This window comes from Dipodomys merriami, unplaced genomic scaffold, assembly GCF_024711535.1.
Source record: "Dipodomys merriami isolate MVZ:Mamm:240054 unplaced genomic scaffold, mDipMer1.0.p SCAF_9, whole genome shotgun sequence".
Lineage (NCBI taxonomy): Eukaryota > Metazoa > Chordata > Mammalia > Rodentia > Heteromyidae > Dipodomys > Dipodomys merriami.
The window spans coordinates 41,294,129-41,320,140 of NW_027206512.1; the positions used below are offsets into that span (position 1 = coordinate 41,294,129).

General features: G+C 40.4%; 1 protein-coding gene across 3 annotated transcripts in view; it reads left to right on the plus strand.

The window, feature by feature from the left end:
* Positions 1-7,898: 7,898 nt before the first annotated feature.
* Atp8a1 (ATPase phospholipid transporting 8A1) overlaps positions 7,899-26,012 on the plus strand; it is a 224,057-nt gene continuing 205,943 nt past the window's right edge. For all 3 annotated transcript variants that reach the window (XM_070012553.1, XM_070012554.1, XM_070012552.1), the window contains exon 1: positions 7,899-8,154. In XM_070012553.1, the coding sequence (XP_069868654.1) occupies positions 8,106-8,154 (49 nt within the window). In that variant the 5' untranslated portion in view covers positions 7,899-8,105. The remainder of the gene's footprint in view (positions 8,155-26,012) is intronic.

Here is a 26,012-nt window from a genome sequence, read left to right on the forward strand (position 1 = left end):
CAGGCAATAAATCATAGCCATATTCCTTTTTATTGTTTATTGTTCTTCCCATACATCAAACAACTTAGTCTTTTCAAGATTAAAAGCCAAAAGATGCAACTGAAACTGTACATGTTCGGACTTATGATAAAAGCCCATTGTATTAGGATTCTCTAAAGGAACAGAACTAAAAGAAAAGATAAACAAATAAATGCACTGACTGATTAAACACACAAATAAGTAAATAAATAAATAAGTACAATTGTAAGAGGGGATTAATGAGATTGAACAAATATTGGGTAGACCCTACCATAGCTACCTGCAAGTTCGAGAGCCAGAGAACCGAGCCAGCAGGAAGCCTTAGAACAAGGGGATCATGAATGCCACCCACCCCAGTCCATGACTGAAGGCCAGCAAGCTCCCTGGAGAGTCATGAATATGAGTCTCCATTGGAAGACTAAGCAAGTGGAGTTTGATGTTCACACAGTCTGGCTTCTTCCTTCTTCCTTTTTGTTCCATTCAAGCTCCAACCCCCACCTGTAAGATGGGGCTACCCACGCATTTGGAGGTAAGTCTTATCACCATCACCCCTGAATTGCTCTCCCCCAAGCCAACATTCTCTAGAAACTCCTTCACAGACACACCCAGAGTGTGTTTGGGCAATCTCCTATCTGGGACCCAGTTAAGGTGATTATCAGGTTTAACTATAACTCCCACATAAACAACTATGAAATATTCCAGATGTAAGTAAGAAAGCTCAGAAATGTATACAGATATAAAGAACCTTTCCTATAGCTTGTAATATATAGCCGTGTTCTTGTGCTGACTTTTGTAACTCTGGTTTAAAGCTACTATCATGATGTGACAAGAGTTCTATAAAGATTTGGATTCCATCTGCTTTAGCTGTCCACTGAGTTATAGCTCAGTACTAAGAATACAGTAGGCGCTGAGAGACATTTAACAACCATACTGTGGATGAGTGGAGATTTTTGGAAGAGATGGGTAGGTGACAATGGCTAAGGGTATCACATATGAAAACTTAAAACTTCCCCACTTTAAATATATGATAATTGTATGTCAATCATGTCTCACTAATGCTGTTTTTTGAAGATGTTAATACTCATGTCAATACTATGCAAACTGAATTATCCATAATAATGTTTTGCAGAGAAGCCAGTAGAAGTGGAGTGCTCTTTGTTAAATTTTTTGGGGGGAAAGCAAAACATTAGGTTAAGTATGCATTTTTCACTTCTTGACTAAACATAGGACACTTCTAAAGTCCATTCACCCCCACCCCATCATACTTTTAAATAAGTCTTTTATCATCAATTTGATATGATGCTATTCAATTTGAGAACTTGAAATTAGATACTGTAAATTGCTTTTCCTTGAATGTGTATTTGCTATTAAATAAAATTCACAACAAATGTTTTTTTCCTAATTTACACAATGATGTGTAAATTGAATCCTATTTGAAATATTGTGGGAGCACTTATTCTTTCCGCATTCTTACCGAGTTCTTTCATATAATAAAGATCTACATTTTAAAACTAGTTTCATTTAAACAAGAATGGAGTATTTTCAATTTAAACCTAAGTAAAAATTATTATACTTTTTTTCTTGGAAATTCCTAGTAGATGAAAAAGATAATAATGTTCCAAGTTTTCAGACTGAGTTAAAACTTTACTAATAATGTTCAGAAAGAGAATTATAATACTGGCATGAGAAATGAATCATAGGCATGAGAGAATACTGATTTTTATCATGATGAGTAATAAGTGGCTAAATTATTCATTGACAGCAAATTTAGAACTTTGGGTTGAGATCACATTGTATTTAAATTTTTATTGCTTCATTTTGACATTGCTTTTTGTCTTATAAGATTTTTCTATCTCTGTAGAGTTACGTGTTTTGGACATGTCATGTAAATGGAATCATAGTGTATGTGATCCTTGTGGGCTGACTTCTTCAATTGACATACTGCTTGTCATTCATGTTGTAGTACATATTGATGATGTCTCATTTGTTTTCATTGCTGAATGATATTCCACCATATTTTATTTTATTTATCTATCAATCAGTTAATGAATAGTTTCAGTTGCTCTTCTCTCTGTCAACTAAGAATATTATTGCTATGAATGTTGAGATACAAATTTCTGTATGGATGTGAACAATTTTATTTTCTTTAGGTACATATGGAGGAGTGTAATTGCTAGATCATATGGTAAGCCCATGTTTAAGCACTTACACAATGGTTAGACCATTCCCTAAAGCCCTGCTTTGATATCTGTAAATATAATTCACATTCATGTATGAAATACATGAGTACTTCAACTTCTCCACTTTTTCTACATTTGTTACCGCCTCATGTAGCCATTAGGGATAAATCTGAAGATTTTTATTTTCTTGGATACAGATATTGAATATCTTTCCATGAGCTTATTAGCTATTTGTAGGTCCTTACAGAAATGTCTATTCAGATTTTTTGTTAGTTTTTAGTCTTATTTGTCTGCCATACTGGGGCTTGGACACAGGGCTTTCCCTGAGTTCTAGAGAGTGGCTTGCCACAAGCTTGCTTGGCTTTTTCATAAAAGGTTGGTGCTCTACCATTGAGCCACACTTCACTTCTGACTTTTTTTCTGGCAAACTGGAGATGAGAGTCTCTAAGATTTGTCTGCCAAGGCTGGCTTTGAACCATGATCCTCAGATCTTAAACTCTGGAGCAACTAGGATTACAAGCATGAGTCACTGGTTCCAAGGGACATCTTTTTACTGTTGAGTCATAAAAATTATTTATAACCAGGTGTTGGTGGCTCACACCTGTAATCCTAGCTACTCAGGAGGCTGAGATCTGAGGACCGTGGTTCAAAGCCAGACAGAACAGGAAAGTCTATGGGACTTATTTCATATTAACCACCAGAAAACTGGAAGTGGTACTGTGGCTCAAGTGGTAAAGCACTCACCTTGAGTTGAAGAGCTTAGGGATATCACCTAGGCCCAGAGATCAAGCCCCATGACTGACAAAAAAAAGTTTTTTTTAAAATATATATTCAGGTACACATTGCTTATCACATTATCAGGTACACATTGCTTATCAGATATATGGTTTACAAAAATTAATCACTGGGTTTTCAGTTTCTTTTTTGTTATTATTGTTTTGTTTTGAGAAGTTGAGGGTTTTTTTAAATTTTCTTGATGTAAATGTTGGTGATATCCAGCATATCTGTGTTTTATTTTGCTATTTGTGCTTCTGCTGTTGTATATAAAAACTATAAGTAAGTTCACAAGGAGGAACTTCTATTTTACTTCTAACTGTTTTATAGTTAATGGAACTTTTACATTTCAATCTTGGATCCATTTTATGCTGACTTTGGTATATTATAAAAAGCAACGGCCCAGTTCATTGTATCATTTATTGTAAAGACTTTTCTTCCTCCCAGTAAATTCTCTAGGTATGGAAAGCTAATTTCTTTTTTTTTTTTTCTTTTTCTGTTTTTTTCAATTTATTTTTTAAAATTTTTATGTTTTTTAATGTTTTTTATTGTGAAAATACTGTACAGAGGGGTTACAGTTACATGAACAAGGTAATGAGTACATTTCTTATCAAGAATTGTTGCCTTCTCCTTTGTTTTTCCCCTATCATCCCTTCCCTCCCACTTCCACAACCACACTTGCCCCATACCCCCCCCTAAATTGTAAAGTTTGCTTTCCAACATAGTGTCTTGTGCATCTCATTGTTGCAATGAGTCAACTGCCTCCCTCTAGTAGTTTGGTCCTTTTGCTGTATATTTCCCTTTGTTATGTTATTTTTTTGTTACAGTCAACTTTCCAAAGCTATAGCAAGATACTTGAGACTGAGTAACTGATAAAGAACAAAAGTTTTGTGTTTCCTATATGTCTGAAGGCTGGGAGATCCAGTATCAAGGTTCTGGCCTCTGGTGAAGACCTTCTTGCTATGTCATTCCATAGCTGAAGGTAGAAGGAAAAAGCACAGGAGAGAATGAGAGCATAGGCAGGAGCTGATCTCAACCTTTTTTTTTTTTTTGGGGTCCGGTCGTGGGGCCTGAACTCTGGGCCTGGGCGCTGTCCCTCAGCTAGCGCTCTACCACTTGAGCCACAGCGCCACTTCCGGCTTTTTTCTTTTTGCTTATGTGGTGCTGAGGAATGGAACCCAGGGCCTCAGGCATGCAAGGCAAGTGGTCTACCACTGAGCCAACTTCCCAGCCCCCTGATCTCAACTTTTTAGCAAGCACACTTCAAGTTATCAGCATACCATCAAGGCACTGATGAGGTCAGAACTCTCATTATCTTCCTCCATCTCATTAAGCTCCACTTCCCACACTGCTAAATTGGGAATTAGGTATCCAGCAGCACATGAACTTTGAGGACATGTTCCAACCATAGAAACTATCATTCACCTGTGTCTTGGTACTTTAGGTTTCTGAAATTTGAATCTAGGACTTTGGATCAATCAAGTTCTAAGCCTGTCTACATTCTAACAGTAGAGTATGTTTATGTCACTTGGAGTTTCTCCAATTATTCAACAGCACAAACTATCTCCAATGAATCAGCAAAATGCTATGGTGAAAGTGTGTTTCCCAAGCTATAGAACACCTGCTGTGAATAAGAACAGGGAATGAGAGGATGTTATCATCACACACACACACACACACACACACACACACACACACACACACACACACACACACACACACACACACCACATAATTATAATAATAAAACTTGAGAAAATGTAGTGAATACTGATTAACATTTTAGGTATAATTTTGTACAAAGTTAGAACTAGTTTTTATTCCCTATCAGAGCATGACAGTATTTGATTTATAAGTAAACACTTCTTATTCCTAATGACCCCTCAAGTAAGGTTCAGTTTTGGTTACTTACAAATAATAGTTATCTGAACAAAGTTCCAGAAATGGCCAGTTTTCTACAGGACAGCATGTTTATATATGACCCTCCTCACGATGTATCAGCAACACTGAGATCATGGGTCATTCATACAGGAAATGAAACATATTTTTTCATACAGAAAAGACCATATGCATATGATATAGCCATATATTTTCCCCCAAGTTATACTATAGCTCTATCTCTCATTCCTGACTGCTAGAAATCACACCCATTTTTATCATTTCAGGAAGCTGGATTGGAGTTAGATAGTGCAGTCATCTGCACCTGCTTGGTTTTAGAGCTTTCAGATCTTCTCACCTTCCATTGTATGAGAAGTACACTCTGCCAACCCCTGGCAGGGAATCCTAGCAACATGACCCTGTCACAGAATCTGCAGTAGAAGTCAGTTGTCAGCAAGATCATTTAAAATTGTTCAGTGCAGCTCCTATGACTACACTACTGATAAATTTACAAGGAAGAGTGCTACTCAAGGACAGCTTCTCCAAGAACTACTTAAAAAAAATCACTATCCACAAAATACAGCCTGAATACCTTACAAGTGCAAAGTGTCAGGCCAGAGTATGTTTTACAAAAGCACCAACTAGAAGCTAGCCAGCAGTGCAACAAGATCACCAACACCTAAGCCCAATAGATAAGCAGCAACAAGTTCAGGCATTGAAAGAGTCATCCCAAAGTCTAGGATGTCCAACATTGTTGAAGTAGATTTTGAATAGAAGTTGGGTCTATAGAAATGAACAAGACACTTATTACCAGGTAAGAATGCTTATCACATAATAGATGGAGGAACTGAAAGACTGATTTGATCACAGTAAAGCATCTCATTGAGAATGGGTGCATGGAGAATAAAGCTATTAGATGTGGGTCTGAAATGTCATGCTAAGGAAATGTTTTCTTTGCCTCCTAAGAAGCCTTCTCCACAAATGGTGTTAAGAGTCTCCATATGCCCACTTCTATAATTAGGACATTTTCTCTTTAATTTCTTCACAAAATTTATGAACTTTTCTGCACAGGCTGGCCAGGAACTGCAATATTTCATTTATTTATTTATTTATTTTTAGTTTTTTATTGTGAAAATATCATACAGAGGGGTTACAATTACATGGGCAAGGTAATGAGTACATTTCTTATCAAGCATTGTTGCCTCCTCCTTTGTTTCCCCTTCCCATCCCTTCCAATCCCTTCCCATCTTCCCCCCACCCCCCTCCCCCCACCCTCCCCTCCCTGCCTGGCCAAAGTTGTAAAGTTCGTTAAGGAACTGCAATATTTCATGTCTCTGCTTCCTGAGCAGTTAGAATTACAGGCATGAACTACCTGTTCCTAGAACCATTTGCCATTATTTTTAAAGCTTCAAAAAATTCTTTGCTGTACTTAGCCTCTTAATTTGTTTTAGACATATGTTCATCAAGTCTTGGAAAGCCTGTTTCATTCCAGGAGCACTTGGGTCTTAGAAGGAATTAAATAGCCAGAAATGGGAGTCTAATAAATTCACTTTTTTACTTGGCCATACTTTTAAATCATGATCATCATCTTTGAGTACTCCTCTAACCTGAGATATCCCATGAGCACTGGGAATACATTTCCTTTGTTCTAATCCCAGCCTCTGAATGAAAGCCATGTATAGTGGGCTCCTCATAAATATGTATTTACCGCCTGAGTGGCTATAAATGTAGGACAGTGTTCTGATTAGCAAATGCTACCTGCAGGAAGCAGAGGAAATAGCATAAACGGAGACAAGATGCTATTAGCAGATTTTATTTCATCTTTTTTTCCTGAGGCCTGACTTATAATCAACTTTCTCAGATCAAACCTCTCCAACATCTTTCCCTTCAGGATCTGAAAGGAGCACAAATAAAAGGTCTCCATGGTAGCGCTCCTCCACTGGATGCCAAGAGGAAGAGCTCAAGATGAAGGGAGAAGCTAATGTCCTATAATCTAGTTTATTCCTTTCTTGGAAGTTCAGCAGCTCAACAGAATCTACACAAAACCTCACATCCCATCTCAAATGTGCAAATGAGTTACAACCACAATACTGTACTTGTGCTGTCTACAACTTGTTAGCAGAGATCTAGTTATATAAAACAAAAGGAAAGCAGGCTGCAATAGTCCCTGAGACATGGCCCACTGCATGTACCATCTTTATGGATTTTCATACCAACACTCCACACTCCCTTCAAGAATAAAGCGACTGCACCCAACAGAAGTCCGTTGGTGAACTACTTGGGCCAATCAGCAGAGAATTTTATTGCAGTCGGAGAGCTTTATCAGGCTGCAGGTTACGCACAAGCAGAACGCACCAGCCCCACGCGGGCAGGCCCAGAGGCACGGCAAGTCCCCCCGGAAGGGAAGGGCATCTGCTCTGGAGACCTCCATCTCCCCGCCTGTTGCTGCTGGCAGCAACCAGGGGGACAAATGCTGGCTCTGGCTTTGAGTCAAGCCGGGCGTTCAAAGGCTAGAACTGCAGGCCGAAGGCGAATCAACAGTCCCCTTCCCTTACTCCAGCTAGGACCTAACCCTAAGGCTTGCAGACCCCTACGCCACCACCTTCCCACTCAGCTCCAACACCCCTTTACAGAAGGCAGGCTTCTCCACTGCAGGGGCGGGGGTGGTGCGAGGGGACTCGTGAGCCTACCACCGCCGGCGCACCTCGCTCCCTCTGCTCAACATTTTCAGGGTCGTAGCAGCCATGAAGAGGGCGAAGAGAAGCGCTCCCTGAGAGCCCGGGAACGAGGGCACCCTGGGCCCAGGAAACTGGAAGCGATTTCTCCCCCCACCTCTCTCTGATGAGTGGTACAGTCCGAAATGGGGCGGGGCCAGGAGCTTCTCCGCGGACTCTTCCCGCCCCTCTCCCGCCGGCCACGCCCCCCGCGGCCCCGGGAGCGAGTGAGCGCGCGTCCCGCAGCCCCCGCCCCCGTGCCCGCGCCCGGCCCCGCCCCTCCGGGCCGCCCCCTCGGAGGCTGCGGGGAGAAGCCGGCCCGGCGCTGCGGACGCTACCACCTTCGCCCCGGCCGCCGCTTCCTCCTCCTCCCTGCTGCTCGGGTGCTGCTGCCCCGGGTGGGCGGCGGGCGGGGCCCGGGCGGCAGCTGAGCCCTCGGTGCGGGGCGCAGCTAGGTCCCCGAGCCCGCGCGGCGGCGGCGGCGGCGGCGGCGTGACAGGTGCAGAGTCCACGCCGAGAGCCCCCAGCGGCCGCGGCGGCGATGCCCACCATGCGGAGGACCGTGTCGGAGATCCGCTCCCGCGCGGAGGGTGAGAGGCCGCCCGCGGGGCTCGGGGGGCCGGGCGCTCGCGCGCGCGCGGGGGGCGACGCCGACCCCGCCGGGGTGGGGGGCGCGGCGCGGCGCGTGTCCGTGTCTGCGGCTGGGCTGTGTTCATCCGGGAAGGGGCCATCTCGTCCCTCCGCCTCCTTCCTGGCAGCCGCACTGCCGGGTCTTCGGCAGACCCTCTTCTCCTGCACTGCCGTCTCTGCAACTCGCAAAGCCTTTCGGGGCTCCAGAACCACCCCCCCCCCAAATTCGTGTGCTGGGAGGGAGCCCCGAGACTCCCTGCAGCGTGATCCGTGCGATCCGTATCCCAATGCATATCCCAGGTCCCTCTCCCTCCCTCTCTCCCTGCCCACCAGCGCGCAAACCGGGCTTCCACGCAGCTGCCCCAGCCCGCCCCCTCGCCCCCTGCCCAGCGCGGCTCCCCCTCCTCCCCCCCCCCCGACAAATCGCAGCCCGAGAGAAACAGGTTTGCCTTTCCCAGAAGGCAAGATCCTTTGATCCACGGTCTCCAGGCTGTCTGGGCGCCAGGAGCATTTCGTCGGGGTTGGGTGCAGCTCTGCCTCCCGCAGTGAGCGCAGCCTCTCCAGGCACTGGGCCGGTTTCGTTTCGCATTTCCTTTCGCCTGGAACCTACACTTTGCCCAGCTGAGCTGACTTGAGGGAGGTGGAAGCTGTTTTCTTTGCTCCACCCAGGGCCAGCTGTTGAATGACTGACTACACTTGTAGGCACTGAGCAACAGATGCCTCAAGGTGTCGATCAGGGAGCTTTGGGGAAGGCTGAATACTTCATCCTGGCCCTGCAGCCTTGGGCATCCTATCTGGTGTGTGGTGTGTGGTGTGTGGCAGACCCTCAATGAATATCTCTTGATTTTTGCTCATGGCTGGAGCCAAGATCATAGAGCTCTGTTTTCTTTCTTTTGGTTTTGCGATCCCATAAATCTTGTCCTTGAACCTTGCCAAGGGTAGGGTGACATGTTTTTGATAAGTAGTCTGTCTTGTCATCAGTGATTCTCACTCTGCCATCCCTTCCCCACCCATCCTAAAATGGGAGACAGGTGACGAAGTGGTTAAAAAAATTTTTTTAAATACATCGAAGTTAGGAGAATAAGATAATGACTATATTAAGACAGGCCATTTTTGTTTTCCTCCATATTATCTGCCTGTCAACATCAGGTCTCTGAATTCTGAAGTCTAGGATTTTCTCATTGCAACATGAAAGTGTTATACTGTTTTGGGGAAAAGGCTATACACAAGAGTCAAATTGACCTGGGTTGGCATTTAACACATATTTCTATCTTTGCAAAATACTGAAAATAGAGAATTACAAAGAACAGTACAGGAATTTTGCATATACAGTTGAATAGATAACATTAAAAATACACAGTAAAATTAGACTTTTTTCTTGTATTCTGAGTGAAATGAATGAATTTTGATCATCACCATTTGAGCCATGGGAGCAAAGAAAATCAATAGCTGGTGATGTAGAAAATATTATTGTAATAGGATGCTGTTACTTAGTGCTTTCAAGAAACAGTGGTTAATGGATCATATGTTGGGATCATATGTTGTGGGGAATGGAGACAAGAGGAAAAAAACCTAGACGCAATTCACATGTACTGTATGAGTGGATTTTAAGTATTCGAAGGCTGCAGTCTCATGACTGGAATATATGATTTTTTTCAAAGCACTTTTACAACAGTTACCTCATGGGATCTCACATGACTCCTTGAAGTTGGTGAAGATGGCAGAGAAATATCTGATAGTTGAGAAACTGGTTTTCGATGGTTCAGTAATTCACCCAAGGTCAAATGGCCTGTTTGGAGTAAGAACTCTGGGAAAACCAGGGTTGGTTCTTACTTAATCTCTGTGTTGCCTGTATGTCCATCACAGTGTTGTTGGGCATGGTGGTGCTTGACAAGTGACCCTTCCTTCCTGTATTGCTTGTTTTTAGTTTATGATGTGTTCAACATTGTGCTTGGGGCTGTGATGAAAACAAAATAAGTAATAACTCTGTGGGCTGGTGATGTGGCTCATTGCCTTTGCTTCCCACATGTTTGTTTGCTAAGGAATATTCTCCTTTGACAGGACCTGCTTCTTTGAAGGCCTTATATTGAACTGCAGTCGCCTAGACCTCAATTAATTGGATCAGAGTGGGTTCCTGACCCAAAGGCAGTCCATAGGAGACTCATTCATATGTAATCTTGTGGCTTGGAAAAAAAATTCTCTATGCTATTATATCTCTGTTAGGAAACATGAAGATTAGAGACAGGATGGAAATGGAAACAAAAAGGGGTCAGAGGTGAATGGGCTGGTAATATATTGAGAATGAATGGCTGAATAGGTCATGTAAATAATGCTGATGTAAGCAAGCAAAAACTGAGTATAAAGATATCCAAGTGAATGAAACAGATGGACATGAACAGATGCTGAGAGTGGTAGTCAGTCAGACCTGGGTCTTCTGACTTCTGTTACAAATAAACTTTAAAAATAATCTTTTTTTTTTTCCTCCTTGAAGTGACGAATGAGTTTCTGTTTCTTAAATCCAGATTGGTTAGATGCATGAATGTCTTGGTTGTAAATTGTTTACCATCAAGTTGGAGAGAAAGGACTTAAATGAAATTAGAAATAAAATAATCTCGCTATTGTTAATTAAACATTGTGCTTGCTATGAATGACAGAGGTTCTGTGGGAGACCAGAACTTTAGTGCCCACATAATAGGGTATGATTTGATGAGTCCTCTTGCAGTTATTTTTCAAACTTTAAGGTCCATAAGAATTACTTGAGGACTTTGGGTAAGGCTGGAGTAGATAATTTCTCACACACTGACAGATGATGCTGGATGCTGGTCTGTTGATAACAGACTCTAAAGGATACTCTTGTCTATTTCAGTAGTTTGGGAAGTGTTTGCATGGAAAAATAGTGGCTATGAACCTGGCTTACGTCAGAGTTCTTAAGGAAGTTGCTAGAAGCAGAGGGAAAACCTAGAAGACAAAGAATATTAGTTTGGGCAGGTAGAGATGGCTAGATTACAGAGAACTTTTGGATGCCAAAATGAGTCGTATGGAGTTGAATATTCGAACAAGATCTTAGGGTTCATTGAATTTCTTACTTGAGTTTCTCAATGCATCAAAAGTGACAGGGCTGGGTTTGGAGCCATTGTCAAGAAGGAACTGCTGAAAAGAACTCAGATTAATTCAAGAAGTGTGTGGAATGGTGTAGAAGAACAGGCACCATAGATGGTTAGGACTAAAGGAGAGAGTGAGAATGGGCAGGCAGGAGTCCCAGAATTCTGGTGCTGATGAGGCATATTTTGAGGACCTCTCCTTTACAGTCTTCAAAACAGATCTGGGTGAGAAAGTCTGCTAATAAAGGTGAGGAAATTGAGGAGAGTTAATACAATAAGAGATGATCCTTTAAATTGTGAAATTATTGTGGGACATCCAAATGAACATGTCTCAGAGGTATTTAGAAGTTATCTATGTGACTGGGTGCTGCCTGTAATCCTCAGCTACTCTGGAGGCTGACATCTGAGATCTGAGGATCGGTTCAAAGCTAGTTCTGGTAAGAAAGTCCATGAGACTTTTATCTCCATTTAACCACCAAAAAGCCAGACGTGGAGCCAGGCTCATGTGGTTAACTCACTAGCTTTGAGCAAAAATGCCCCGAGAACTAGCACAAAAAAGAAAGAAAAAGGGAGAAAGGAAAAAAAAGAGAAAAGTTGTCTCACATATGGGAGAAATCTAAACTGGGAATCTTAAAGTCAGGGATAATAGTTGAAACCCTTAGAGATAAATTTGTCTGAGAGCCAGTGAAGTTAAAACAAGGCTTCAACTTGGGGCATGGCTCAAGTGGTAGAGTGCCTACCCAGCAATCGTAAGACCCTGTGTTCAAACCCTACTACAAAGACAAAGCAAAACAACTCCAGAAGGCTAGATGTTTTTGGTCTCTTTTTTCATACCCCAGCTAAATCAAGTAGGAGTGAGTACAATGTTAATAATGTAGAAAGAATTGTTTTTCCCACTTCTACACTAGTATCAGCTGTCAGCTACTCCTGCTACACAGAGTTGTCAGGAATAATGGCCCATTATTGCCCTTTGGCTTTACTGTCCTGAGTGGATGACCCATAAAGTTACAATGTGGTTGATAGATGCCAGCTATCTATCAGATTTCCAGGCAGGAAAAATGGAAGGGTGAAAAACAAAAGGATTTTTTCCTGAAAGTGCCACATAAGGCGGGATAGACTCCTATCTGGGCAAGAAGCTGGGAAATGGAGTTTTCCAGCTGAGCATATTACTTAGTGAGTGTACAAAAGAAAGAAGGGAAACAATTAATAGGTAAATAACAGGCCCAATCATAACCAGGTACTCATATTTCCAAAAGCTCTTGAATAAAATAAGAATAAAATAAGTATTTTAAAGCTCATTCTTTAAAAACTAGTTTTTTGTTGTTGTTTGGTTGTTTTCTTTTTAACTGTATTTTTTTGTATCTTTTCCTTTTTTTTTTTGGTACTGGGGATCGAACCCAGGACATTGCACTTGCTAGGCAAGCACTTTGCCACTGAGCTACATCCCAGCCCTTATTCTTTATAAACTAGTAAGCATTAAATTGTCCAAAATGAAAATGCACTTTAAAAAGTCCACCATGGTTTGTGTTTTCCTCTGCTGAATATTCTAATGTCACAATGTAACAGTATTCAAGGTTGTTTGAAACATGTTAACTGAGAAATTTAGAACTTATTATGAGGAACCAAATGCCAACTTAAAATGTTTACAAGTCACAATAAAAAAAATTAAAAAAATAAATAAATGTTTACAAGTATGTGTAATGCTATATTTACTTAAAAGGTAACAAAGATAACAAGAAAATTAATTTCTTGTTAAAGAAAAACAAAAATTAGGAGGTGATTTTAGTTGCCCAGACCAAAGATAATTAAGGACTTTCATTTGACAAGCATGTATTATGCACCTGTTGTAACCAGCTAACTAGGGGTGAGACCCCAGTGCTGCCATTGAAGATGAGTTCGTGGTTTATAACTGAGTGAGAATGAGTGTAGTGGTCCCTTATATCATTAATATTTGAAAACTTTCTAAATGCCAGTTCACTTGAGTGATGCTGGAGTTATTAAGTGCATTAGGACTAAATTCTGTTTTCTAATCCATAGTGCAAAATTCACCCCCATTCTATTGTGTCGAAAACAATGAAAATTGAAGCATGTGCCGACGTTATAACATGGGAAAGTTAAGAATTATGAAGCTAATAGTTTTTACTTTCATTCTTTATTCTGTACCTAAATCTTTCAATGGTCTTACCATCTGCATAGTGTGTGTGTGTGTGTGTGTGTGTGTGTGTGTGTGTGTGTGTGTATGTGTGTGTGTGTGTAGCATGTGCTGGTACTGGGACTTGAACTCAGGGTCTGGGCACTGTCCCTGAGCAATTTTTGCTCAAAGCTAGCATTCTACCACTGTGCCACAGCTCCAGTTTCAGATTTTTGATGGTTAATTGAAGATAAGGGCCTTTCCTACCTGGCTAGGTTGGGACTGTGATCCTCAGATGTCAGCCTCCTAAGTAGATAGGATTATAGGTGATTTTGTCTGTTTTACTCACTGATAATGTTGCTCCCCTTCCTGAAGCACAGATACTGGGTGAATGAGCAGATGATCCTATGATCCCAGATTGCAGAATACTTAGAACTAAATGCAGACATGGTAAATACAGACATGTACATTCCTGCTGAAACTTGAGCAACACACACACACACACACACACACACACACACACACACACACACACACACACACACACACACACACACACACACACACACACACACACACACACACACACACACACACACACACACACCCCAAAAACTGTGTCTTCATAACACCTGTTATGCCTACCACATTGTCACCACTCCACATTGGATAAAGAAACAGCTGTAGGCTTTCTTCTTGATGGAAGAGTTCAACTTTGGGGTTTTTATTTATTTATGTTTAATTGTTGTAGAAGTAGTAGTTGTAGAAGTAGTACTTATTGAGAAAACTCACATCACAAAAATATTTCAAAGGGACAATAAAATCACTACCCAGAGAGGCCAAACAAATATCACCAGATCATAATTATGATGATCATTTTAGTGTATCTTTCTGTTTTCCAGAAAAGAAGAAAAACAGTATCATACTATACAATAGAAGTCCTTGTTGGCTGTGATTTTTGTCTACTTTTCCTACTGTATTCTCAGTGCCCAGAGCAGTGACTGGCACATATCAGGGGCTCAATAATACTTGTTGAATGCACAGTTGGATGCCATTAATTTTTGACAGTTGGGAATTTTTATATTAGCATGCAGTTTACTAAGGAATCTCCTGTGGTCAGACCTTTTAGGCCATTGTAGAGTTTTATATTGTGACTTTATTTTTAAGCTTATGTTAGGTATAAGAAGGGGAGGGTGGTTTCATTGTGACACATATTGACAGTGTATTCCAATCAGTCACACATTCACTATCACTTGCTCTTCTCCCCCTCACCTTCTCAAAACAATTTTGACATTTTCACTGTTCTATTTGCATAGCTGCAAACAATCTACTTCCTCCATATTCAGCCTCTTTCACTCTCCTTGCTACACAAGTACTAATACTCTCCCAGTCTATTTCTTCTTCCTTGTCCCCCTGAATTGTTTCATGTTTTTGACTTTTCAAACAAATCCTAAAGAAGAATCTTCATATATCTTTGTTCACTTTTCAGATTATGTTTTTGTGTAAAGTCCTGAGAAGTAGGATGTCTAGGTCAAACATGTGTCACTTTGTGAATTTTGGTACCAATTTCACAATGGTTGGAATGAGTTACGTGACTTTACAGTTTTACAGAATTGTAACTCCCTGCTCAACTCTCACTGCTCAGCATTGGGCATTAGGTTGTGTTCTTTTGTTTGTTTTTATCTTAATGATATATAGCAGAGAAAATGAAATCTTTACATTTACTTAGCTGCCTTACTAGATTGTACACATCTGGTTGTTAAGTTTAGTGATTGTGTCTGACTTGTTCATTCATGTTCTATACAAAGTTGGCTTTATATTGAATGCCTTCTTTTCTATTAGTGTATGTCATACAAAATAATGGATTTTATTTTGATATTTGTCTTAAGTATAACTCTACCACTTGAATGACTTTCCTAGTCCCATTGTGACATTTTCACACAAATATATAGTGTGCTGTAATCACATTCACCCATTTTCCTTTTATTCCCTTCCTGACCCCCATGTCATCCTTAGTGTTCCTCTCACATCTGTTGTAGATTTCATAAGAGAAAGTATGTGATACATTAATTTATTTATTTGTTGGTACATGACTTTTTTCTTGAAGTTTTTTCTTTAATGTAATATTTTAAGCTTATTATCTATTTATGTAATACCCAAATGTTTAATAAATCATTTTGACATACTAATTTGAACAAAAATCATTTTACATGATACTTGAGGTTTCTCTGATGTCCCTCCTACTCCTTCTTTTCCATTTTTCTCTATTTGGTCTGTCTCTTTGGTCCTTTAATATCAATTTCTTTATTGTAACTAATTTTTTTAAGTTCTCATGACCTCACTCCTGTTTTTTTCTAAATTTTCTGAATTTTCCCACATTTATTTTTCCATTTGAATTTATGAATGCATCATTAGTCAAAGATGTGTTGGAGTATTTACTGGTATTGCATTAAATTTATACTTGTGAGAATGAACATATTTCTGATTGTGAGTTATTTATGCTTAGTTTCTCTCTCCATTTATCTTAATTTTCTTTCATATTCTAGGAATGTTTTCTTCAAATAAATCTTACTGATTTAATGACCTGTTCCTAGATGGTTTATATTGTATGAAAACACAGTGAACATTTTTTGTTCTTACTTGTGATAGCACGTGTAAGGTAAAGCTATTGATTTTGAAGCCAACTAGTGGTCTGAATTCTTTCAGACCATTTAAAGTAGCTTTTGAGTTAACATTCATCTCCTTAAATTTTCAAAGTGTATTCTATATCATAAAGCATTTTTAAATACTTTCAGTTAGTTCTTCTTAACATTCTAGATATTTGTTGCTGTATTTCAACAATATTTGCTCATTTTTATCACTAAAAAATTGTAGACTCTGATTTCAGTGTACTACAAACTTTCACATAATGGCCCCTATGTCAGAACTGAGAATATTACTATTTCTCATCCTTTTTACTTGGAATAAAGTCAGAATTTTGACCAGCTAGCATTTAACTAATGGTCTCACAAAATCTACTTATGTCAAATTGGTATTTGTATCTCAGATCAGCACTAAGAGAAATAAAATGGGACCCACAAATGCTAGATGCATGCTGGTTAAAATAATCCAGTGGCCACATTAAAAGAAATGTAAAAGGAAGTAGGTTATCATGTGTGTAATAATCTTTCAAATATTAAATATATTAAGTTATGCTATGACTTAAACATGTTTAACATATAGTATCAGAATAAAATATTAATGCATGATAAGCATGTAACATTTTCTCTAATCCTATACATCCAAAGTATTCCATTTTTTAGTTGATATAAAAGTTGAAAATGTAGTAGTTGCCATTTGTTATTTGTATTAAGTTTGGTGTGTTTGGCAGGAGTGCTGTATTTACAGAGCACCTGTAGCATATGACCCGTGGCTGCAGTCTTACACAGCTGTAGGTTTTACCTCCAGCATGTGCTAACATGGTAGCAGCTAGTGGAATGTTTTAGTCTATAAAATTTTACAATGGAAATCCCAAGTAAGCTCTTGAAAAATACATGCAAAGATATACTTCTCTCAAGTAGCAACTGAAGCCTTTAGCTTCGTTTACAACAGAAGGCAGACAGACACGTGTGTCCTCATAAAACCTCACACGTGACATTAGTGCCTAGAGAACACAGATTTTTGACATAGCCCACATAACAATTTAGAGCTTTAATGAGAGTAGACGATAGCTTCTTTTGAGGACTGTTCTGTTTCTGTTTTTTTTTTTCTCGAAAATCTCTTTTTAATAAGCCAAAAAAAATCTGCCTGTAGTATTCATTTTCATTCAAATGTGAACATAAGTGAGAAACAGAACTTTGAGTGGTGTATTTTTATGTACAGTGTCCCCATCACTTTTGTGATCTAAATGGACTTTGGAGCTGAGCTTCATGGATTATTTATGCCTCTAATTGACTTGGCAAAGGGAAGTGTTGGTTTTAAATTCAGCTTCTCTTCATTATATTGTGTGAGATTTCTCTGAAGGACGTGACTGATCTCGACCCATCTGGAGCTCTACTTAATAGCATCAAGTTAATCGGGTGACAGTTCAGGCAGAGACTGCTACTGAGCAACCTACTTCTTGACCCAGGAAACAATGTTGGTGGCTCAGACCTGTTTAGGCTTTTGTGAGCAAAGCAACTAAATAACAGTATACAGTGTTGAATTAGGGAAGTGGTTTGTTCTGACATCAGTCTGGAATAGCTGAGCTTCTATTATTGGCTTAGGACCTTCTGATAATTTATCCCAAGAATAAGCTAATTTGGTGTAAAAAAAAAAGCAATTTCTTTCCAACTTCTTCTTCTTCTTCTTTCTTCTTCTTCTTTCTTCTTCTTCTTCCTTCTTCTTCCTTCTTCTTTCTTCTTCTTCTTTCTTCTTCTTCTTTCTTCTTCTTCTTTCTTCTTCTTCTTTCTTCTTCTTCTTTCTTCTTCTTCTTTCTTCTTTCTTCTCCATTCGTGGGGCCTGAACTCTGGGCCTGGGCGCTGTTCCTCAGCTCTTCAGCTCAAGGCTAGCGTTCTACCACTTGAGCCACAGTGCCACTTCCAGCTTTTTCCTTTTTTGCTTATGTGGTGCTGAGAAATCGAACCCAGGGCCTCATGAATACAAGGCAAGCGCTCTACCACTGAGCCACCTTCCCAGCCCTTTCTTTCCAACTTCTGCAAGATATTTTCCACCTTCCACAGCCTCAGCCACATGTAGATAGAGCACTGTCCAACTCCTGAAAATCTTTGATGTAGGGGACATGTAAAGAGCTACGACTTAGCACTCTAAAGACATGGCATGAGCTCCCTGCCACTGCTTGCTTGACCCTCAGTACCTCTCAAAGCAATTCTTAGCTCTCCAGGACTGGGGGCCCCTGCCTTAATCAGAAGAGATGCTGGTTCCTGACCCTGGGGTAAACTCCTGGGCCCTGCTCATATGAGCAGTTCTAATGCTAAATCAGGACAGCGACGGTTTCTGAAGAGCATGAGCTCATGCTTTCTTCATTGTCTCTGTTGACCAGCTTATCCAAACCAGCTTATTGCCCCATGTAGGAGCTCCTGGATTCTGAGAACATCTATCCTCATGGCCACATATCCTAGATCTCTTGTGTGCTGTATTGTCATTCTAATGGCGACTAGTAGATCCCTTCCAGTTCCTTTCTAGTTTATCTTACTCTACTTTTTTAATTAATTATTTATTTTTTCCTATCTCAGGTCCGTCCCTTCTCTGACCAAATACATAAAACGAATCTTTCTGTATAAATTTCATCCAAAGTTGATGTACTACTCTATATTTCAAGCATCTCTTTGGTGCATCTCTCTGCCAGAATTGTAGTGATAAATATTCTCAGATAGACTCAATTTTCCTGAACATTTTCCCTGGTTAGGGTCAGAGTTAGAGAAACGATGTGAAGATGACTGCCTGCCATCTTTAATGTAAAGCATGTTCAGTAGAAGCTTTTCTGTAGTGTCAGTACTTGGTTTTCACTAGCTTCCTTATTTTGGGATGTTGTAGTGATTAGTAGTTTTACTCATCTTGTATTTTGTAGCCTGCAAATTGAGTCTTTTGTAGTTGGGCGTGGGGGTAGCTTAACAACTTGGTGAAAGTCCTTGAAACTTCTTTTTTTTTTTTTTTTTTTTTTGTCGGTTGTGGGCCTGAACTCTAGGCCTGGGCACTGTCCCTCAACTCTTCAGCTCAAGGCTAGCACTCTACCACTTGAGCCACAGCGCCACTTCCAGCTTATTCTGCTTATGTGGTACTGAGGAATAGAACCCAGGGCCTCATGCACTCTACAACTGAGCCACCTTCCCAGCCCAGTCCTTGAAACTTCTTTGGCAACTTTCTATTTCCATTTTTTCCATTGTTTCTGCAAGTGCAGATTAATCCTACCATGATATGAAGTATTGTTTACTGTTGGTTATTGTGGAAAATGTGAGAACTTACCACAAGTCCCAAATCACTTTACTTCCCTGTTTACTAAGGTGAAGCTACATTTCGAGACTCTTAGTTTGGTGAGGCTCTTAATCTGGCAAATGTGGCTTCTGGATGGGTGGTGGACCCTGGCTTCAGGATGGTAGGTGGAACGACCATAGCTGGTGGTGAAGATTGTCATTCGATGCACTGAGGAGAAAATGAATGTCCCACTGCATGCATCATGTCCAAATAGACAATAACATAACTTGTACCTTTCCTTTTTCTGTAAAAAACAAAGTTTGACCTAGTAAGGAGAAAAAGTTGAACTTTATTGGTTCAGTTTAACCCCCGGTGGTTACTTATCTTTTCTTCAAAGCTCAGCAGAAGGAAGTTGGCTTTTTGTTAACTTGTAAGTGAATATAATTAGTAAAGGAATTTTAAAAAAAGAAAAGAAAACCATCTTAATTTCCCCAGATGCCTAGTTGAATTTCCCCTGATCTTATTAAGTGATTGTCCCTGGGGAATTCATCCTTGTTCATGAAACACTCTCTTACATATTTATTTATCTTTACTAAGCCTGAATGCCAAAGACTCAGTCTGAACTTCATAGTTTTCTTTATAAGTTGTCAGACATCTTTCTCTATATGTTTAACTGGAATTGTCAGGGTTGTTTTTTTTTTTTTTTCCATTGAAGCAAGGTAATTGAATCACTCTTTACTGTTTATATCTCATGCACTTTTGGCCACTCTGGTTTCAGAATACTAGACATGGCAGCCACCTCACAAGTAGACTGCTTTTCACTCCCATAGGGCTGCCCTCTCTCCTTGGTACTTAAGCTAATTCCTTATAGACAACTAATTTGAGAGAAAGTTAAAGGAGAGACTCAGAGTTCTATATTGGCCTGGAGTGATACTGAGTTTCAAGCTGTGTGGCCTTGAGAGTTGTTTAACCTCTGAAAATCCTGTTTTCTTTGGTAAAGTGGTCATAATCTATCAGGGACATATTTGCTTATTGGGTAGCCAAAGGCAAAGCTGGAATTTCCTAAGGAACTTGAAACACATGGCCCACTGATTCCCATACCAGCGATTCCACGATCATTTTGGGAATTCTCTCTCTTTGAAACAAAGAGAGAGAATGGTATGTACCAGTGGCAGTGGTGAGAAGTGGTCACTCAGGAAAGTCTGAAGGAGGGCCTGAGAGACTTGTTGATGGAGAGAATGTGGAGTGTTAAAGAGGAAGAGGTCTGGAAGTGGAGGTATGGCTCAACAAGTGGTAGAGTGCCATCCTTGAGTGAAAAAGCTTAGGCCCTGAATCCAAGCCCTAGTACCAGCACAACAACAATGAAAAGGAGAAGAATGGCTAAAGTTTGGGTCCCTGATGCCAATTGATAACCATTGATATAGAAAACGTTATGATGAAATGGTAACCCCTCTGTACAACACCTTAATAATAACGATAGAATTACATTTAAAAAAACCCACTGAGATGCTGCCATGATGGCACACACCTGTAAACCCCACTCAAGAGGCAGAGGCAGGGAGATTATACATTCTGAGACCACCATGGACTCCATAAAAAAAATGGGAGAAAAGAAAGAATGGGAGGATGTGGGGGAGGGAAAGAACACACACTAAACTGTAAAAAAGACTGAAACTCTGCTCACACCTTAGAAAAAAAGAGAAAGGAAGCCCTCATTTGACAGCATACATATGATTTTGGACATTTCTTTTATTCTTTATTGCATTAAGTCAGATTTCAGAATTGCTATCCTCTCCTCCAATCTTTCTTTCTGAAGATTCTTGTGTGTATAAGTGTGTGTGTGCGTGCGTGCGTGCGTGCGTGCGTGCGTTTCGGTCGTGGAGCCTGACTGAACTCTGGGCCTGGGTGCTGCCCCTCAGCCCTTCAGCTCAAGGTTAGCGCTCTACCACTTGAGCCACAGCGCCACTTCTGGCCTTTTCTGCTTATGTGGTGCTGAGGAATCAAATCCAGGGCCTCAAGCACTCTACCACTGAGCCACCTTCCCAGCCCTCTCTGAATATTCTTTAGAACTCCAGTAAACATCATTTAATTAGTGTCTTTTTTTGTTTGTTTGTTTGCCTGCTGTGGTTGTTAGGCTGTAGGATTTGTACAGAATTGTTTGGGCTAGAGAATTCTCTCTCCAGGATTCTTGGCTCTGTAATCAGAGTTGATCAGTGTTATTTCATGTTTTCACTCTATTATTTTGGCCGTTAAAGATGCTTCGGAACCGCAGGGACATTCTCCAAAGTGGAGAGGGCAAATGAAATCCCTTACTACAAAATAAGGTCTAAACAAATCCTATTTGAATCTCCGAGTGATAGAGAGATGAACAAGCTGTTCAGATTTTGGAAGCTAAGGTTTGGAAATGCTGGAGCAATTCTGAAATCTAATAGTTTCCTTAGTCTCCCACACAGAGGCCCATGGCTCATTGCTAGACAATGGCATAGGTGTGGCAGCAGATATAGGAGGCTGACCTCATTCTAATTGGTGAAGGTAGCATCTGGAAGTAATTGCATTAGGAGGTTCTTTCTACTCTAGGTAACTATTATTATGGCTCTTGAAATTCCTCAAAGCCTTTGTTCCGTCTGTCTCCATCTCCTATTCTGCCTGTGATTTTGGGTAGGCTGTGGCAATCTTACACACGTGTCCTGGCTTTCATGTCACTGAGCTGGGTCTTTGGAGTTTTTCAGCCCACCAGCTGTCATCCACAAATTTCAATTTAATCTAGTTAATAGCACTTGCTGTCATTTTTTTCCCCTAGTCACATCCAGATAAACTAAAGGATGCTGGCTATTCCTTACTTGCTTGCATGTACAGGTTCTTAGATCTTCCAGCCTGTCCTGTCTTGTCCAACCAGTCTCGGTAGGTTCTTTAATCTTGCCCACATGGCAAGATTAAAATCATCTTGTGGCAGACAAGTCATCCCAGCGCTGTCCCCTTTCTCAGGGTCACACAGGGTGTGAGGGAGCTCCTCCCAGGGGTCATGGTGAGTTTTCTACTTTTTGAACCTTGTTTAATGGACTTGTTGGGTGCTTTTCCTGCTTGGCTTCAGGAGTGCTGGTCATAAATAGGTCAATGTTGAGCCACACCTCTTCTTATCCTGGGTGGTGTTTATTGGGCAAAAAGCTACTGCTCCAGTGTGCATGTGGTTTATTGTGCTATGTGGTCTGTGCTGATGTCCTCACCAAAGTCATAATTGGCAGGTAGGCTTTAGTCAGCTGTTTGGCTTATTGAGGTTGTTAAAAAATAAAAGGTACATTTTATTTCTCTTTCACACAATGTCACAATGGAAGGAAAAGCAGGTGCCAGTCAAACTCCTCTGACTCACTCTGATAATGATATGGCAACCCAATGATGTTAATTTGGGTATTTCTGCTGCTTTCACTAAAAATGAGGACTAGTTTGTGGGAACTATTTATATATCTGCCCATTTGTCTGTTATAAAATGCATCAATAGGTCTAAAAACAGAAGGCTGTAGATATAACTACTAGCTTTCACGGTAGTTTGTTAATCATTTTTCTGGGCGCTTTGAAGGGCTAGCTCATTCAGAATTATAGTTCACTCATGTCTTCCTGTGAAGTTCACTCATATCTTATTGGATGCACTTTTACAGCACGTCACTTAATCACTTTTTCTGTGTGTGAAATGATAAAAAAAAAATTGCCACCTCCATTGCCATTTTACAAGTGGTTCACTGATACCACTTAAAAATCTTTTTGGTGGGAGGGATGGGGGAGAACAATGAAAGAGGTGACCTTGATCAAGATTCATTGTACTCACAAACTGACATATTAAATTTAAACCCTTCTGTAAAGGACTACTTAAATATAACTTAAGTAACTTTTTAGAAACTAGCCACCAATAGCTCATGCCCACAGTCCTAGTTTCTTAGGAGACTGAGATCTGAGGATCATGGGCAAAAAAAGTCTCTCAGACTTCGATCTCCAATTGAACATTGAAATGCCAGAAGTAGCTGGAGCTCTGGTTCAAGTGGTAGAACATCAACCTTAGTTAAAACAAAAGCCAAGCAAGAACTACTATCAGGCCCTGAGTTCAAGTACTAACACAGGCATGCACGCACATACAACACAGTGCCTTTTTGAAAGGTTAAGATCATAAAATCCAGGGCTGGGAAGGTAGCTCATTGGTAGAGCGCTTGCCTTGCATGCATGAGGCCCTGGGTTCGATTCCTCAGCACCACATAAGCAAAAAGAAAAAAGCCAGAAGTGGCGCTGTGGCTCAAGTGGTAGAGCGCTAGCCTTGAGCTGAAGAGCTGAGGAACAGTGCCCAGGCCCAGAGTTCAGGCCCCACGACCAGACCAAAAAAAAAAAAAAAAAGATCATAAAATCCTAGAGGTAGAAAGGAACTTAGAAATCCTTTCTTGTAATAAAGCATGTGATACAGTCTTCTTGTGACTGATTATCACTTTTCTCCTCAAAATCCTCTGGACAAAGGGATCACACCTCGTAACACAGACAGCTCATTTCATTCTCAGTCAGCTCTAATTTTTAGCAAGTTCTTTCCTGCTAAGAAAGCAACACATTTATTTTCTACACATCTTGTTATGTCAAATGCCCCATTATTTGCTCAGTAAACTAAGGCCTAAATAAAGGACCTTCAATTAATTCAGCTTCTAAAAATTTTGAATTCGGAGTCTTTAGTGTCATCTGCACATTTGTTCATCATGTCCTTATCCTGCCATAGGAACTCAGGAGTCTGGCTCCAAAGTCCTTACAACTCCATCTGAGGAACCCTCTTGAATCAAAGCTAAGGCTTATGGATTTGGATCTTTGGGATTTCTCACTGTGTCCAGTATTGCCCTATTTTTAATATGTGTGTCTCCTGCATCCTCGTCTTCATATCTTTGACATATGTATTAGTCCATTTTCATTACGATAATGAAACAATGGAAGCTGGGGAAGCTTATAAATAAAAAGGTGGATTTTGGCTCATAGTTCTTGAGGCCCACAGTCAAGTGGCTACATCTCATGATGGCCTTCTCAGCCATTCATGGCATGATAGGGCATCATTTGGCAAGAGACAGAACTGTGTGTGTGTGTGTGTGTGTGCATGTACTGTGTACTCTCTTCCTCTTTTTTTTTTAAGGCCAGTATCTAACCACAAGGGCTCCATCTTGATTATCTGATCCTACCCAGCTTCCACTGGCCTCACATCTTAAACTCCATGATCACATTAAATTTCCTCTTTCCAACCGCCTCATAATGAAAATTAAATTTTAACACACGACTCCTCAGGATATATAATCAAGTCCTGTCCAAACCATACCAGCATGCCTGTGGCTTCAGGTGCCCTGACATGCTCTGTTCTGACTCTCCATGGTGGTACCTGTGCAATGCTAGACCATGGATTGCAAGTCCACATTTCCAGGAGCATCTGATTGTCCTGCCTGGTCAGGTGAGGAGTAACAGAACCAAACTACAGCTCTGGTATGAGCTTCCCCCACACATTAACTAGGCAATCATGGAATTACCTGTTTGTTTTAGGATGGGGCCTAGCCAAAAACCTCCTTAAAGTCCATTTGTTAGTATTCTTGCTCTCATTCTCTTTTCTTGCATCCTATCCTATCTTCTCTTCTCCTTCTTTCCTTTCTTCTCCCCTCCCTCTCTTCCTCAGTGCTGGAAATTGAACCTTGAGCCTCATGCATGGTGGACATACTCTAACACTGAGCTATATTTCCAGCCCTGGATGCTAGTGTTTCAAAAAGGTAGGAACGGAATTTAGCCTGTGGAAGCATGCTGGTGTAGTGGTAACCACTTCTCTTTAAACCATCCTCTTAATCTTCTACACATGATTTCTGAACGGCATTAACGTCACCCTTGTTGGACAATAATGGGAGTGTTTGGATTTAGGGAATGTAAAGAGTCCTTTTAGAAGAGGAACACCTTTTAATCTGAAAATGTATCCTGTGTTCTGTATATTTTGAAACATAACTTTCAAAATAATTAAATCCTTGCTCCATATTAACTGAATTCTCAATGTGGAAAGTAAACAGTCTTTTAACTGCAAGTTAATTATTTTCATAAATTCTCCATAATTATTTTAGAAACAGTACATCCCATTGTATAAATCTATGAACTTGGAAATAATGTCTGTATATTTCTATCTTAATAAACAATGGTTTATAATATACAAGATGTGTCTTTCTACAACCCTTGGACAGTGTCTTCTTCATCTTTTCTAGCCTCTTTCATTCACTGTAATTTTATGGTTTGTGACAGATGACTTAGCTATCCTACAGGTACTCAAAAGTTTTGTAGATTGTTATGCATGTGTGCGTGTGTGTGTGTGTGTGTGTGTGTTACTGTAAGATGAATTCTTTCAGAGCAGCTAGGTGCTGGCTTTTGGTTTTTCCTTTTTTAAAAAAAAATCATCTCCTCCATTCCATTTTGCTTTAGTTTTTCCAACTAATAGTTGTTCTAGCCTTTTTGATTCTAAGATGCTACTGCTTATTAGATGATGAATTCAACTACAAAGTGTTTGATATGATGATGATTTTTTTTAATTTGTTAACATTCGTCTGTTTCCACAACTAGCCCATCTCATCAATTCCTTGCATTCAAGTTGAAAAGAAAATTTGTGTAAATACCTTTGCTCCATTCTTGGATGTCTGTTCATTTGCTATTATTTGCTGCT